The sequence below is a fragment of the Meleagris gallopavo genome, chromosome 1, assembly GCF_905368555.1.
Source record: "Meleagris gallopavo chromosome 1, MGAL_WU_HG_1.1, whole genome shotgun sequence".
Classification (NCBI taxonomy): Eukaryota; Metazoa; Chordata; class Aves; order Galliformes; family Phasianidae; genus Meleagris; species Meleagris gallopavo.
This window is the reverse complement of record NC_139404.1, coordinates 108,123,058-108,139,423: the sequence shown is the minus strand read 5'-3', so window position 1 is coordinate 108,139,423 and position 16,366 is coordinate 108,123,058. Positions and strand designations below refer to the sequence as shown.

The 16,366-nt window shown below is 45.3% G+C and overlaps 1 protein-coding gene across 1 annotated transcript; it reads left to right on the top strand.

The window, feature by feature from the left end:
- Positions 1-1,544: 1,544 nt before the first annotated feature.
- Positions 1,545-14,610, top strand: SIK1 (salt inducible kinase 1). Its single transcript, XM_010724236.4, has 13 exons — positions 1,545-1,966; positions 2,616-2,732; positions 5,168-5,231; positions 5,431-5,592; positions 5,867-5,991; positions 6,106-6,229; positions 7,234-7,457; positions 7,692-7,841; positions 8,445-8,567; positions 8,825-9,047; positions 9,724-9,999; positions 10,504-10,735; positions 11,530-14,610. Exons 1-13 carry the CDS (start codon positions 1,814-1,816, stop codon positions 11,948-11,950), a joined length of 2,394 nt encoding a protein of 797 aa, XP_010722538.1. The 5' UTR covers positions 1,545-1,813; the 3' UTR covers positions 11,951-14,610.
- Positions 14,611-16,366: the final 1,756 nt, after the last annotated feature.

The following is a 16,366-nucleotide window of genomic DNA, read 5'->3' as shown; positions in this document are numbered from 1 at the left end:
CTCATCATGAGTCTCCAGAAAATCATCAGCTAGAGGTGAAAACCATCATGTTGATTGCAGCCATGCTGTGCATATCTTTATTTCAAGAAGCCTGACAGATCCAGTTGACTCTGGATAGAAGACCAGCATACCTGTCCTGAATACCATTGAGGATGGTGATCAGACAAAGACTTCAGACTAAGACAAACTATATCCTGGCCAGGAGACCATAGAATTATAGTCACTAAGGTTGGAAAAGACCTCTAAGATCATCTAGTCCAACTGCCAACCTATCACCACTATGCCCGCTCATAGTCATACAACCATTAAGGTCAGAAAAGACCTCCAAGCTCATCAAGTCCAAGTGGCATTGGGAGCCCCGAGTGAATGCACCAGGATGGAGTGTGGAGAAGACGGTATAGTTCAGTCACCAGCTGGAGCACGACTTCTCTAAGAACAACCTAGGCTGACTCTAACAAAGATTAACTTGAATAACAGATGTTATCAATGTCTGTTGATCAGGCAGGCACCACTCAAGACTTATTTTCAGGGCAAAGCTGGAATTTGAGTCCAAATGCACAAAGTTTGGTCACTGTGCGTGTGCAGACAGAACATCTACTTGCTCGAACAAAGTGCATCTGCCACTCAGTGCCTGGCAATGGACCTTGAGGGGAATGTCCAGTTTTAACCTTGAACAGCCTCAGCGTGCAGAAGAAATCACTTCCCAAGTTTTGTTCCTACATAACAGCCCTGCAGGTGTATCAGACCACAGAATCATTACAGCAGGGAAGATCTTGAAGACCATCCAGTCCAACTGTCAGCCCGTGTTTGTGAGTGCTCTAAGCCGCGTCACTCAGTGCCACATCTACCCTCTTCCTGAAAGCCACCAGGGACGGTGACTCCGCCACCTCCCTGAGCAGCCCGTGCCGATAATCCGCCAGAGGACCGCAGACGGACGGGCTCTTTGTTTTCATTTCATTCTCCGTGCTGGTGCCCGGCCGGGGGACCCGCATTTTTCCCAAAGAGCCGCGGACGGCAACCCTGTGAGTCCCGGCCCTCAGGCGGGGCGCCGCCTCCACCGGGCACGGCATCGCGGGCGCGGAGGGGAGGCGCCGAGGGAAGGCGGTTAACGGCTGCCGAGGCGCGCGCCGGCAGGGGGCGAGCCCGGCGGGAGACGGGAGGGCGTCACGTGACCGCAGAGAGTCGTTTCCCCCCCCCTCTTCCTCCCCCGCCTCGGGCGGGGACGGGGTGGGGGTGCGGGAGACCCAGGTGCCCCCTCCTTCCCTCCCTCCGCCCTGACGTCACCGCCCCCCTGTCGCCGGGGCGACGGCTCCATCAGCGCGCGCGTCAGCGCCGCCCGTTCCTTGGCAACGGCGCGGTGTCTCGCTCTCCTTCAGCCTCGCGCCTGGGCGCGCGTCTCTCTGGCGTCAAAGTGACGTCAATGGGCCCCGCTCTCGGCTTTCGGCGGTGGGCGGGGCCGCGAGCGGCGGAGAGGGGCGGGGGGACATCCCGCGTGCTCCCGCCCGCCCGCCCCCCGGCGCACGCTCCCTCCTCCCTCTCTCCTTCCCTCCCTCCCTCCCTCCTTCACTCACTCACTCACTCACACCCCGCCACCGGCACCGCGGCGGCGGCAGAGAGCCCGCCAGGTAGAGGGGAGAGGCAGTTGTGGAGCGGCCGCCCGAGGCCGAAGGGGAAGAGCTGGGCTCCGGGGGATCCGACGGGCCGCGCCGCGCCGTCCCCGTGCTAGCTGCGAGCGCCCGGGGGCAGCGCCGATGCTGCCGCCGCCGTGGTGAGTCGCGGCGCGGTGCCCTATCGCCCGCCGCCCGCCTGAACCATGGTGATCATGTCAGAGTACGCCTCAGTGCCGGCTCCCAGCGCAGCCCAGCCCCGGCCCCTGCGGGTCGGCTTTTACGATATCGAGAGGACCTTGGGGAAAGGCAACTTCGCCGTGGTGAAGCTGGCCCGCCACAGGGTGACCAAGACGCAGGTGGGTACGGGGCCGAGCTGGAGGGTTTCTCTCCGCTTTACCTACAGATGTAGCGTAGAATTAAAGCGGAGCCCGCCGTTCGCAGAGCGCTGCCGAGCGCCTCCCTCTCTGTGAGTCCCAGCTGCGGGAACCTTCGCACCCCCTGAAGTCTTTGCAGGTGTCAGGAGGGACCCACGAGGATGTTGGAGCCCCCGTTGGTTCCCCGCGGGACCATCCCGTCCCATTGCTTCGCTCAAAGAACAAAGAACTCGCCGTGTTCGTTTGCAGAGCGTTTCCCCTCGGCCGTGCAGCAGCGGTGTAGCACTGCGTGTCCCAGTCGCCCTCTCCTAGAAAAAAAAAAGAAAAAAATACTCCCTTATAAGACCGTGTTTTTTGCTGGATTAAAAGATTTACCGAATTCCATCCAGCGCTGCCCCTTCTGTAGTTCTGTTCGTTGTGTTGCATGCGATTGGAGCAGCTCGGGAAAACACCATCAGCTTTGGCCAGACCGTATCTAAAGTCCACCTTACGTGTGTTCTGTGAGTTTGTGCATGGTTTTGCATGTGGTGTTTTGGTGTCGTGCTCTTCCTCTCCCCATCGTAATAAGCATACCTTCTTTGTAATGCCAGTGGTTGTTTGATGTGATTATTACTATTTTTTTAACCTGCAGGTCGCAATAAAAATAATCGACAAAACAAGGTTAGACCCCAGCAATCTGGAGAAGATTTATAGAGAAGTGCAGATAATGAAGCTTTTGAATCACCCCCACATTATCAAGCTCTATCAGGTAAGAGGTCAGCTTTGAAGCACGGCGTGCAGATGAGATATGCCTGTCCTCTTGCATTTGATTTTGCATGAAGTGTTTGTAGCGAGAATGCGAACTGAAAGTTTTTGGAGACTGAAGTTCATTTAAAGTTATCATTCTGGTACGCTTGTCAGTTTCTTGACAGAACAGTGAAAAAAGACTGAAGTTTGTTTCAGATCAAGGAACAGATTGTTGGAACTTGTAGAGTTAACTTGCCTTCCAGGCTCCTCTGCTGTGTGTTTGGAAGATTGGGACTTCTCGCATGCTTTTGATATGAGGAGGACTTAAACTCTCTTAGGACAGCAGAGTAGCAGGCACAAAAGCTGGGCTTGCCATAATTGAAAGCAAATTCAACAACAAATAAACTCAATCAAAAAGAAAAAAAACTTGGAAATATCGATATCATAGAATATGTGAGGAAATGACCCGTTTGGGTTATTCTGTTCCAGTTTGCATAGTTTTGAAAATAAGTTTAAAAGATCTTTTCCTTTGTGGAGTTTCAAGGTGTGAATTTTGATTTGGATTCATTCAGTTTCTGCGCTTTTGCTTTTGCCTTTTTAAGGGTATTAGAACAGTAAAAGTAAGCTTCTGCACAAACGTGTTGTGTGGCAGGCAAGGTGGCAGCTGTCTAGTGAGCGAGGGCTGCCTTGCAAATTTGGAATCTTTGATCCAATTAGCGTTTGGTGTATGTTCCTCTTAATCATCTTAAATAACGCCACGCGGATTTAAAGAAGATGAGGTATCACAGTCTTTCTGCACCTGGCCAGAAGGACAGAGAGGGAGAGGAATGGATTAAGAAATGAAGCAGCAGATCTGAAATTGTGTGCGCTGTTGTACGCACAACTGTCAAGCTGTTATCTTACCGTTGAGTTGGTTGGCTTAATTAACATTCTCCTTGTTTGAAACGTGTAAGGCTGAGGAGCCTGTAGAACAGGTGTTTAGGCAAGGCATTGTTTTTCAACACCTTGACACGCGTGAATTGCTTTGATGTTTACAGTATTAAACCTTCCTAACAAAAATGATTTTTGCGTTACCGTCTGACGTCATTGCTGCCCATAGGATATACCAAAACATTCTAACAGTTCTGTTGATTTCATTTCAGTGGAATGATGTGGGTGAAAATACTGTTTGGAAGCTGTTAGAAAAGCAGGTTAAATTCCATCTAGTTGAACCACTTCACTTGATTGAGCAAATGATGTTGGTAGTGGACCATAATTTCTTTTCAGCAAAGTTTTCTTCTCTTTGTTGCTGTAACTGATGCTTTACCTGTTTGGTGGAGGCTGAGAAGCAGGGATGGAATTAGATGACATACCAACGTAGGGTGTGTGTTCTTGTATTATTTCATCATTGTTTTAGTTTCAGCACAGCGTCTTAATTTCATCCAGCTGGCATCTTTCCCAGAACACTTTCCTTCAGTTTTTTAAACTGGGAACCTCTCTTCCTTTGCTCCCTTCTTGTTTGTTTTCATTTTGTGTCTGTGTGTACTTGTAGAGAGAAGGACAAGAGTATCCAAAAAAGGTTATGTGTTAGGAAGCTGGAAATTGCAGCCTTTGAAGTAGTATTGACTCTTGTTTGATTGTTAATATGTTGCGAGCCTTCTGCTTCTCAAACAAAATATTGATTCCCTGTGAGTCCTATTCCAGGGAAAGGTTATATTTCTGAAAGCTGAAATGTGACATTTAAGAGATGTGGCTTAGTAAATGAAGATGAATTCCAAAATGCTCAGTTTTGTTTGGGTTTATTTTTGCTTTTTTTTTTCCTCCAAAAATGTGTCAGCTTCCTCTGACAATTACCGTTTTGCACGGGGTCGGTAGTTGAATGTTGTACAGCCTGGTGACAGCTGTTGATGTGCCTCAAGCACTGCAGTAACACCAACAACTACCTGTTTTCACTCGCATGGGAGGCTTGCTGTGCCCCCAGCCAGCACCAAATGGGAGTGGGTGTTTGGTAACACTTGCTGATTGTCCGAGTTGCAGGTATCTCCTGATCTGAGTGCATGCTAGCTGTGAAACAAAGATGGCTTTAAGTGAGCTTTGTGTCCTTGTGTGTTCAAAATAAGTCCAATGAGTTGGAAACCTGTATATGCATATCTTAACCAAAAAGGGAATTCAGAGAAGTATATAAAATCAAGAAATGCTCATCAATTATCTTATGGAGATTATGTGGTGTAGTAATGGTAAGAAGAACAATACCATGGGAAGCCATTGTATGTTGTAGGCACAGAAGCATTGATTTGTTATCTTTTTCATTACCAGTTTGCTAGGAAAGAACATTGCAATGCAAAATTAGGTGTCTTTACTGCCAGCTACTGTGGCAAATAAATAACTGAACCAATGTATCTGAGAATAGATTTAGGGAAATGAAAGTAACTACAGAGGTCTGTGTTTCTTTAAGCATGTCCTCTCGTGTCTTGACAGGTTATGGAGACAAAGGATATGCTTTACATTGTTACTGAGTTCGCTAAGAATGGAGAAATGTTTGGTAAGTTCTCACAGCAGTACCTCACAGTTCTTTAGATTTAGAGCACGTGGCCATATTGTTGTCATTCCTGAGTAATATCTGTTTGCATTAAAAACCCAGAGTCGCTGTTGTCAGCTGTCAAGCAGCAAGTGCAGCATCTGGAAGACTACAAAATCATTTTTTGGGTATTTCTAAGTCTTGTGCCTCTTTTGTCTTGCAGATCATCTGACCTCCAATGGGCACTTGAGCGAAAGCGAAGCACGGAAGAAGTTCTGGCAGATTCTTTCAGCAGTGGAATACTGTCACAGCCACCACATAGTGCACAGGGATCTCAAAACAGAGAACCTTCTGCTAGATGCTAACATGAATATCAAATTAGCAGGTAATGAGAAATGCCTGGTTATTCTATAAATGGTGTTAGGCATGTGGTCAAATTCAGTCTCCCTAGCATAATCTCATAGATGTATTTGAAGTAACTGAAAGTTAACATTACTGATATTTCTCTAAATATATCCTCTAGACAAAAGAGAATAGCTCAAATAAGTATGCAGAAAACAAAGCAAAACACCCGCTTCCTTCCCTCTGTTTTCTGTTCTTCTAAACAGTTTGCATGTGGCTGAATCTTGTCTTACACCAGTCTTCTACCTTCCTTCCAGACTTTGGCTTTGGAAACTTCTACAAGTCAGGAGAGCCACTCTCCACTTGGTGTGGAAGCCCACCCTATGCAGCTCCAGAAGTTTTTGAAGGCAAGGAGTATGAAGGACCTCACCTTGATATATGGGTGAGTGTGATATTCCTTTGGAATTCCGTTTCACACTTCGTTATGGACTGTGAGCTTTGAAAACTGTTGTTTCTACTGGAATCACTCACACTCTGTGCTGTTCTCTGTTGACAGAGCCTTGGAGTGGTGCTCTACGTCCTTGTCTGTGGTTCTCTGCCTTTTGATGGACCTAATTTACCAACTTTGAGGCAAAGAGTGCTAGAGGGGAGGTTCCGCATCCCATACTTCATGTCTGAAGGTGCTTTGTTTTCAGATTCTTAATGTTAGAAAAGGAACTGAGAGTAAAGGAATAGCTGTCCTGGTCTTTCTTGAGGCAGTGTCCAGATGGTTTTGCAGCTGGCAATCACCTTGTCTTTTTGTGTCCAGTAATTTCTGTAGGGCAGCACTTTAAGATCAGGGGCTGATCGTAGATGTTTTCTTTTTCTGAGGTCTACTTTATGGTGTATCTATAAAGCCATCATTTCATTTCCTAAGAGTATTGCTTTAAGTTACAAAATTTGAAGCCCTAGCTGTAGAAATAACCACTCAGAAAAGAAAGAAAACAAGCTTTTAATGAGACTAGCCTGCAATACTGAGGTGGGTGTAGTTCTGAGATATTCAAACTATGCAGAAAGGGTACGTTTCAGTGTGGCTTTGCTGCCAAGGAGAGCAGAAATAGTGAAGCTTAGCACTGTTACTTGAATGCTTGCACTTGGACAGTCCGGTGAGAAAAAGGAGCTGAGAGGTATTATCATCTCTCTCCAATTAGGATTTGAAAACAAATGAATATGCCTCTCTTCAATGGAATAATATCTTCTAAAGCCTGATCTTCATCTGTTTTAGCTATGAACGGCTTTGATTCCCTGGCAGTAAACAAACAAGCAGTATGCTTGAACCAGGAGTTCATATTTTAGCACGTACAGTAGTTCTTTGTAAATCCTAACCTATTTCAAGTGGATGTACCATAGTTAAACCTACATCCAGTCAAAATTAGCCCCCTTGCAAGGTAGAGTGCAAACTGAAACCTACTTTTAGCCAGTACAGTGTCATTTTGTTCAATGACACGTTGCTTCTATAAAATACGTACCGCTCTTGTGTTGGTTTGGATATTTAGCAGTCAGACTCTGCATCAGCTGCTCAGAAAACTTTTAATTCCTGTTTTCATAGACATCAAATACCGGTGGTGGGAAAGTTTTTTAGCAAATGCCTGGGTCTGAACTGGCATTTTTACCCCTTGCTCATGAGTTTATCTCTGTCATCTAGACTGTGAAACGCTGATTCGACGGATGTTAGTCGTTGACCCAACAAAGCGAATAACCATTTCCCAAATAAAGCAGCACAAGTGGATGCAAGCTGACCCATCTCTTCGACAGCAACAGTCCTTGTCCTTCTCCATGCAAAACTATAATTCCAACCTGGGCGACTACAATGAGCAGGTCCTTGGGATCATGCAAACGCTTGGCATTGACAGGCAGAGAACCGTTGAGGTGAGAAGTGCTTGTCCTTTCAATGTGTTTTCAGTAAGTAGCAGAACGCCAGTGGTGCAGTTATGTATATTGTTCAGTGACTAGCCTTGATGCAGTTTCACAGTAGTAAAATCTTCACCGCCCTTCTGGGTTTTTACTTGTTTTTTGAGTATACAATTACAAAGTCTTTATTATAACAATGAGTTGTGGCTGCATATCTTGAGTTATGTGTAACTAGGGTTCTTTGTATTCTAGTCTTTACAGAACAGCAGCTACAACCACTTTGCTGCCATTTATTACCTGCTCTTGGAGCGCCTCAAGGAGTATCGAAGCAGCCAGCTATCGAGTCGTCCAGCAACTGGCCGTCAGCAAAGGCCGAGGAGCTCTGAGATCAGCAATGCTGAGGTAAGGAAGGATGTTGTTTACCTGGGAGGGTGTATCTGTGGGCTCTTTTCTGCCACTTTCTATGGGAAAATAAGATCGCAGCTTTGAGGCTTCTGAGAACCTGTTGTGTCCTTTGATAGGACGGGCTACTATTCTTCAGCAAGATGCTGATTGATTGAGTACCAAATGTCTGTAGAGCATGATCCAGAGAAGAGTTTGCCTCTGGTGCAAGTCAGTAATGAGCCAGAAGTCTAGGCTTCTCCTGGAAATTTGCCTTCTCAGGCATGGATCAGTTACCCTTTTGTTATATGCCCTGTAGGACCCTCAGAAATACTCCATGATTCAGTTTGTGTGTTTCTTCTGACTTTTCCTAACCCCTACCCCCTTTTAATTGTGCTCTGGTGCCTTTTCAAATTGTCCTGGCGGTTTAATAGTCTGACTTAGGAGAAGTACTTTGTGTTTGTGTTGGCACTGAAAGAGTAGCTTTGTTAATTTTGATAGAAAGTGCGTGGAGAAGGCTTGCACAGAAGGTGTCTCTGAAATTCCTTGAGCCTACAATATTTGAAGAGTCGCATGGAACAGCAGTGTATGTGATGGCTTCTGTGCATCTCTCTCTGCCTTCAGATGCCTCAGGACAGTTTCACTAGTGAAACCCTGCGATCATCCCTGCTTTACCAGCAACCTCAGAGTCTGATTCAACCATCTTTGCAGGCAGAAATGGATTGTGATGTGAATAATCCATTACAGGTGGGTGTTTTAAGCTGAACTGTGTGTAACTGTGTGTCTTCTGTTGTTGTGGTTTTTTGTTTATTTTTAAATTGTTCTGTTGATGAAAAAAGACAGAGGTCGTGACAGTTGTTCTCTCCCTTGAATCTTTTGTTTGGCACTTGGGCATGGAGTTGTAGTAGCCTCTCAAACAGTACACCTTCTGAGGACGTGCCATGGGGCTCTGAAGAGCATTAAAACATAGAGAAAATAAATCTCTGAATTGACATGTTTTGCAGCCTGTGTTTTTTCCTGTGGATCCCAACTTCAATGGGCTGTTTCGAAATCGCTCCATCTCCCCCAGCAGCCTTCTGGAGACCACCATTAGTGAAGAAGTAAGGCAAGAGAAGGAGCTGGAAGATGAAATTAAGGCGTACGACCACCCCATCCGCATCCCTAGCAACACCAGCCGGAGGCACACGCTGGCTGAAGTCACTCACTTCTATCAGCATGCCCCTCCATGTAAGTCTGGGAGCAATGAAGGTTGTCCTTAATTAGAGGAAAATGATGGAGGAGGTGTGCCATAGCAGAAAAATTCCTGAGGGTGTGTGCTGATTTTAACTTGACTGAAGTAGGAAAACCCAGAGAAGAGGTCTCTGCTCTGCCCCCTCTAGTTCTGACTTCCCATAAATAAGCACGGTCCTTCGGGAAGAGACACTGTACTGTTATATTTCACCTAGATCTTTCAGAGGGAGCATTCTCACAAGCAGGACATAACTCTTCTCTGCTTGTTTCCGCTGTTTTACTGTGTGATGGTGTGTATGCTTGACTTCATTTAAAAAAAAAAAAAGTGATTGCTAACTGTATTGGGTACGTATCCAGACCCCTTGAACTAAATAAGCAAACAAAAATGCTCACAAAACAAAAATCTTATGTTGGAACTTTTGTGCTAAAAAATGTTGTGTGCCTGAGAGTTATTGGCAGAGCTCTGCCAGCTGGGAGGAGCCGAACATAGGTTATTAGTCAGTGACCGTGTGCTGGAGTCAGGGCCTGTGACAGCATAAGTTGCTGGACATCTCTCTGACTTGCAGCTGCTTATTAGTGCCAGTGTAGGTGGGCAGAATGCTCTGATGTCACGTTTGTTCCTTCTTGTACTCATCTTGGGAATGCTCTTTCTGTCCTTCCTTCCCCTCTGCAGGTATAGTCATTTCCTCCTCAGCAAGCCCCACAGAGGGAACTAGTTCAGACAGCTGCCTTACTTCATCTTCAAATGACAGCTCAGTGGCCCTGAGCAGCTGTTTGGCAGGTCAAGTAATGACGGGGAGCCCAGCCACAGCTAGGATGACATCACCCTTCCTAGCTTCTCAGTCTGACGCTCCGGTGTTACAAGCCCAGGGCTGCATGGGAGGTGCTTCTCTCCTACCTGTCAGCTTCCAAGAAGGAAGACGAGCATCTGATACCTCATTAACTCAAGGTAACTCCTTCCTTGCAATATCCCAGCAATAAAACACCCTTGTAGTTGCCACTAGAAAAGGGTAGCTTTCTTGCCTGTGTCGGGATTACACCTGGATATTCTGCCTCGTGTATTTGTGGTTCCTGAGGAGGGTGCTGAGGTTGGGAGGTTCTTGCATAGTGTTTCAGCATGCCCATGAAGATGTTTATGCTGGGCTGTGGGATGGCAAGCTCCACCCTTCTCCTAAAATACGGAATGCTCATCGTGTCTTAGAGTAGCTTTGTCCTTTGCTGTGTATGTGTCCACCTAAACAAGGATGCAGCTGTCCCAAACCCTGTTCCATCACATCAATTTTACTCTGTCCATCAGGCAGAGATGCAAATGTGAACTGAAGGGTGATGGTTTCTTCTAGTGCAATGCTCACGTAAATGAAGGCAGCTGCCCAGAAAGGCTGATCTGTAAAGTAGGCTCTCAGTCAAATGCTAAGAAGGATTAAAGTGCATTTCTTCTCCTCATGTCCCACAGGCTTGAAGGCTTTTAGGCAGCAGCTGCGGAAGAATGCTCGAGCCAAAGGGTTTCTCGGCTTGAATAAAATCAAAGGCTTTGCTCGGCAGGTGTGTCAGTCCTCCTCATCTCGGGCAGCAAGGAGTGCCATGAGCCCTTTCCAACACACACAGCCGAACACCTGCATCTACAGCAGCAGTGGTTGCAACAGAGAGGGAAGAAACCTTCTGGAAGAAGTGCTACAACAGCAGAGGTGAGAAGCTGAGCTGGAGGAGTTTTGCTATTTTCCTTGGGGTTGTTTTGGTTAAGGGCAAAGGAGGAGGAGTAAATGCAGCAAAACGGGTTGGGGAGTTTGGTCACTGGGGATTCCTTTCCTCTCAGTTTTGCTGTGTGGCAGCAGATAAATGGTTTAGCTTCCTTTGTGGGTTCCTGCACTGGCACGTGTAACGCAGGACGTGCATTTCCACTTAAAAATCTCCATGTCCAAGTATTTAGAGGTCACTGGACAGAGAAGCAGTTTGGTACTGTGGGGGAAAACATTACTTCTCCCCATTGCAAGCTGTGTTTTTCTTTGTTAGGTTTGGGAATGATTTCTTTCCTCCTCTGCCTCCTGTAATTTTCCCATGGCAAGGAAATGAAACCTTGTAATTTGGAAAAGTTACAGCCCACAAAGGAGGCACAGTCCAGTGGCCTCAAATGTCGTGTGCGATGGCACCATAGAAGCAAGATGGAAAATAGAGATCCGGTTTATCTGCATACGTTGTCTGTAAAACATCTAGTATGAGCTGGCCAAATTATGGCCAGATAAAATTCTAGTGGTAGTTTCCAGATTCAGTGTGGGGAGAAAAACCAAGAGAAAACATGCTGATCTGGCATGGCAATCACTTTAATCGTACTGTCTGGGTAGGGTGAGATTCCTTAGAGAGGAGGAAACGAAGGGGAAAGTTAGGATCGGGGTAAAGGTAAGGGCAGGAGAGAGGAGGAAGGAAAACTTGAATCCTTTCTAGTATTGCAAGTTAACATCTTCCATCCTTGGACTTTGTTCAGAATACTTCAGCTTCAGCATCACCAGCTACTCCAGCCAGCTTGTCCCCAGACATCTCAAACATCTGCGACAAATGGCCTCCCCCCATCTGATAGCGCAGGTACCTGCAAAGCCTCCAATTCTCTTCTGTTGTCAGAGCTACAAAGAGAGAACTCATTTGAGCTGGCCTTTGCTGGCAACAGCCAACTGCTCCAACCTCATTTCTTTGGTGTCAGCGTGTCACCGGTGTCCTCAGCAGCTCACCTCCTAGACACTCACCTGTATATCAGCAGCAACGTCTCTCCAGTCGGCACCACCTTCTCTCAGCAACAGAGTTTCTCTGCTCAATCTCCGAGCTATGATGCTGTCGCTTTGCAGCATGGGGATTGTGAGATGGAGGACTTGACTTCCAACCAGCTAGGGAAGTTTGTCCTGGTCAAATGAGAGCTCTGGCTGCTACAGCTCACGCTGCTCTTTTTACAAAGAACTCGCACCACTGTTCCATGGCATGCATAGGTCCGTGGCTGGCTGGTGTTGTGTGGATGAGTGACTCTCAGAAGCAATAAATTTTGAAGTATGTGAAGAGGCTGTCTGGCTCCAAAAGCTAGCAACTTTATAGAACTGAAACAAGCAATATGTATGTCTTTTTGCTTCTACTATTCTTGCACTGAACAAATACGAATAGAAACTGTTGTTTTTTTTTTGTTTTTTTTTTTTTGTTGTTGTTTTTAAGGAAAAAAATAATGATGGGGGAAGATGGGTGGGGCATTTGTGGGGACAGGGAGGGATGTGGTTGGGGAAGAAGTCTTCGGTACTGTACTCAAGTCAGACCAATACAGCTCTGCTGTTATGCAAGATTAGCAGCTGTCAGTAGTTGTGACACAGCAGGGAGAGGCTTTTCAAAGAAGGGACCAGAGCCTCCCTCTTTCACAATATTCATTTATGGGTTTGTGAAGATGATTACCTCTTTTAAAGAAAATAAACAGAAAACCAGTGGCATGCAACATTATGCATTCATAGAAGACAAAAATGGAAGCATTGCCATTTGTGGGTTTTTTTTCCTCCTGTTAACAGTCATTTTGTTTTAAAGGAACCAACATCCCCATTCCGCATCTCCCAGATATGTATACTTTAAATGAAAACTGTGAACTTTCTGCTTGATATGTCAGCTAGAAAACCTTTTTTTAGGAAAAAGAAAAGCCAACAACCAAACAGCATTCTAATTAGCACAGAAGCAAGTAATCTCTTGAAAATGCATCCTTTGGTATCAGGATCTAAATTACAGACTGTCTGGTCTTCTGCAGGGATGGGGTGTGTGTGTGTGTGTGTATGTGTGTAAGCACATGCATGTATTCTGTTGGTCTAAATAATCTTTAGGTCTCTTTTTATAAATGCAAAGTTTTTTTGTATTCCTGCAGAGGCACCGAGGAGGGAGCCCTTATTACTGGTGGGGTGATGGGAAGCATTTTCCTTTTCAAAAGCCCTCCTGGAGATTGCCTACAGAGTTGTCTGAAGGGTATTTCTTAGCGCTGCACATTGTTATTTCCGCTGCTAATTATGTTTTTATGCATTTCATTATCAGGGTCCAAATAGAACTGACTCTTGGGGAAATGTGCAATATTGAGGTTATAATTATATACTGACAAAGACAAAAGGAATAGGCTAGAACAGAATTCTGCTTTAATAGAGTACAGCTATTTCTGAACAAAACTGTATTAAAAGCGAGTAAAACAGCACAATCTTTGGGTGTTTGTTTTTGGCTGGTTTGTTTTTAGCATATTAGCAAAATGAGGTTTTGGATTAGGTAGGGTTTTGGTTTTTTTTGTATGGTTTTTAATGCTGTATATGTATATAAATAGGAAGCAGAAAACTATGTAACACTAGTTATTTTTTATATTTTGTAATAAGCTTCTATTGTGTTTCTGGTATAACCCCACCTCCCTCCCAAGGCAGAGCATGACTTCTGTTGGTGTCAATAGAAGATGTGCTTAGGTGTAAAGGGGAGCCCAAGCCATGCCCTTACAGCAGGGAGTAGGGCAGGGTGTTCCAGCTTTGGAAGCAGGTGAGCAAACAGTGAGCCAGTTCAGCTGGAAGTTGCATTCAGGAAATAGCTGCGTTTTGTCTAAATGCTTCAAGGACCCATCTCCCTTGTGTGACACAGGGTGCCTTCAAGTTACCTTGGCTTCGTGCAACCTGCAGTATTACGCATTTACAAATAATATAGATACATGTTCTTTTTTCTTTCTTTCTTTCTTTTTTTTTTTTTTTTTTTTTTTTTTAATTAAAAGCCAAAGATTGACCAGATTAATTAATGGGAGTAGGAATGGCTGAAGACGTCACGTGGCTCTGTCTGTGGCTCTCCATAAACAACCTCTTTATCTGTGTGTAGTATCCGTGTGTCTATACTGGTGCATCTCCAGCCAGGTGCTGCTGCTACGTGGTCTGGAAGCTTCAACACAGGAGAAAATTGCTTGAGTAGAATATCTGAATGAGTGGTGCCTTGCAGCAGAGAAAACACCAAAGTCTCACTTTAAATTATAGTGATTTAAAAACAAAAAAGCAAACGATAACAAATAAAAACAAACAAACAAACATGGAGATGGCTGGAGAGTGAGAAGAAGCCAGAACATCACAAAGCAGCAACTTTGCCTTCAGTTTCGTAAGGAGTAGCGCACAGACTGAAAACACAGATTTTCCTCTCTAATATTCTGTTCTGTTTAAATGCCATGGATCAAAAGGCCACAGATTCTTTTGTTTCCTGTCCTAAGCAATGACAAGCACTTTACTTTCATAGTATTTTTTTTTTCTTCTTTTCCAATTGCTGTAGAACCTCTTTGGATTTCTTGCTGGAGCAGAAAGAGGTCATTTTAAAAAGTTTTTTTGTTTTTTTTTTTTTTTGTAGATATCTTGACAGTGCTGTTCTGCAGACTGCAATGCAATAGGGTATTTAAAGACACTACATGATTGGTTTAATTAAGATGTATAGTTTATTTTTTATCATGACTGAACAATCATTTTATTTCTTATGTTAAAATGAGAGATGTACACCAAAATGATTAGTCTGTGTTTTATTTAATATTTAAATAAAAAATGTTTTAAAATCACTCTCTTGCATATGGTTGGATGGAGTTCTTTCTCCTGCTGCTCTCTGCACTGTAACAGGAGCTCCAGCTCTGCATAGTTAAGACTCATTTTAAAGCTTGAGTCCACAGGACATTACTGGCACTTCCTATTAGGTACTAAATGAAGAGGAATGGCTGGCTCAAAAATCTGATAATGGGATATTGAGCCTTTCACTGGTAGGCAATCTGTCTGAATCTAACCCAAGTCTGTAGTAATCGGGTTATAAAATCTGACAGCTAGAGAGGTCTATGGAGTGAAAATGGTCAAGCGTAGTTTAGTCATTACCAGATGAGCAATCCATCCGTGTCACCTTCATCCAAAAGAGGCCTCAGCCAGATGAAGGCACTGAGGGGAAAAAACTACAGCAAGGGAAGCAGAGGTTCCAGGGGTGATGGTATTTCTCCTTCCAGCTACAAAGACAAGTGCAGGGGTACCTGCTGCAGCCAGGCTATGCCGCCGTATTGCCTTCACAGCAGGCTGCCTACTTGCAGGCTGCAGCAGGGATGCACTCAACAGACTTAAACTGAAAAGAAGATCAGTCTGCTCCCTCAGGAGGTGAGAAAGCAGAGTTAGGAAGCTCCCAGGTACTGTCAGAGAGGTGGCTGTTCTGCATGTGTTTTCCTAGGGCTGTGTTTTCTGCGTGGCTGCATCTAAAGTGAGGATTTTCACAACTATGAAAAAACAACAGAGATGCTTTTAATTACTTTTGCCTTGCTTTTATTATGACCCAGCTTAAGAATTACACCAGCTGCTATTTTCACAAGGTTCTCAGGGCACTATTTTAAACCCCGGCAATTCTATGAAATCTCAGAATGTTGCTTCTTAATGGACAAAAATCAATGCAATTCCACCAGCTTGTGCCAACATAACTGACCCTTGGGTATAGAGGGATCTGACAGCATCGTGATTTCTTGGAAATGGCAGGGAAAATCAGAACAAAAAAAATGTGGAACTCTGGACTCAGTTTCCATGTGTACACAGTTTCACTCTTGGTGCTTTAGTCACCGTCTTCCGGCCTTTCCTCTGATATTTGTCTCTGATCCTGCTTACCATGTTTGGTTTTGTCCTCGATATCTCTCCAGATGCTGCACTGCTTTACTTCTTTTCTCACAGTACAGCTCCATACCTAGTGTTTTCTTCTCTTTTCTTGTCTGGAATTGATGTTTTGTTCCCCCTCTTTCAGGTGGAGCTTTAACACAGCTCCTAAAGTGAACTACCAAACCTTGTTGTTTTGTTTTCTGTGGTTTTTGTTTGTTTGTTTAAAGGAAGTACTTAGAGCTGGCAGGAGATGCCAGCAATGAAAAACACAGGCTGCTTTTCCATAGAGCAAGTCGAGCACAAGTTGCAAGCCCAGTCCTTTGGTGCCATTGTGATCTGGCCATGAGAAACAGAAGCTTCACTGCCCCTCTCCTCCTGCCCACTGCCAGGTGAAGCATGACCCGTCCCAGAGCCACGACCTTCCTGCTGGCTGTACTGTAAGAGGCAGTTTTTCAGAGGGCAGAGGGTGGTGACACACTGGAACGGGTTGCCCAAGGAGGTTGTGGATGTCCCATGCCCCTCCCTTGAATGGAGGCATTCAAGGCCAGGCTGGATGTGGCTCTGGGCAGCCTGATCTGGTGGTTGGCAACCCTGCACATAGCAGGGGAGTTGAGACTACATGATCATTGTGGTCCTTTTCAACCCGGGCCAATCTGTGATTCTATTATTCTATGGTCCTGGCCTGTGTCAGCTGGAAAA

Excerpts from the sequence above, each read along its gene's own strand:
- SIK1 (XM_010724236.4), top strand. The coding sequence starts at position 1,814 with ATGGTGATCATGTCAGAGTACGCCTCAGTGCCGGCTCCCAGCGCAGCC. Across the intron at positions 7,842-8,444 it reads CTGAGATCAGCAATGCTGAG|ATGCCTCAGGACAGTTTCAC; the intron begins GTAAGGAAGGAT and ends CTCTGCCTTCAG. Across the intron at positions 9,048-9,723 it reads CTATCAGCATGCCCCTCCAT|GTATAGTCATTTCCTCCTCA; the intron begins GTAAGTCTGGGA and ends TCCCCTCTGCAG.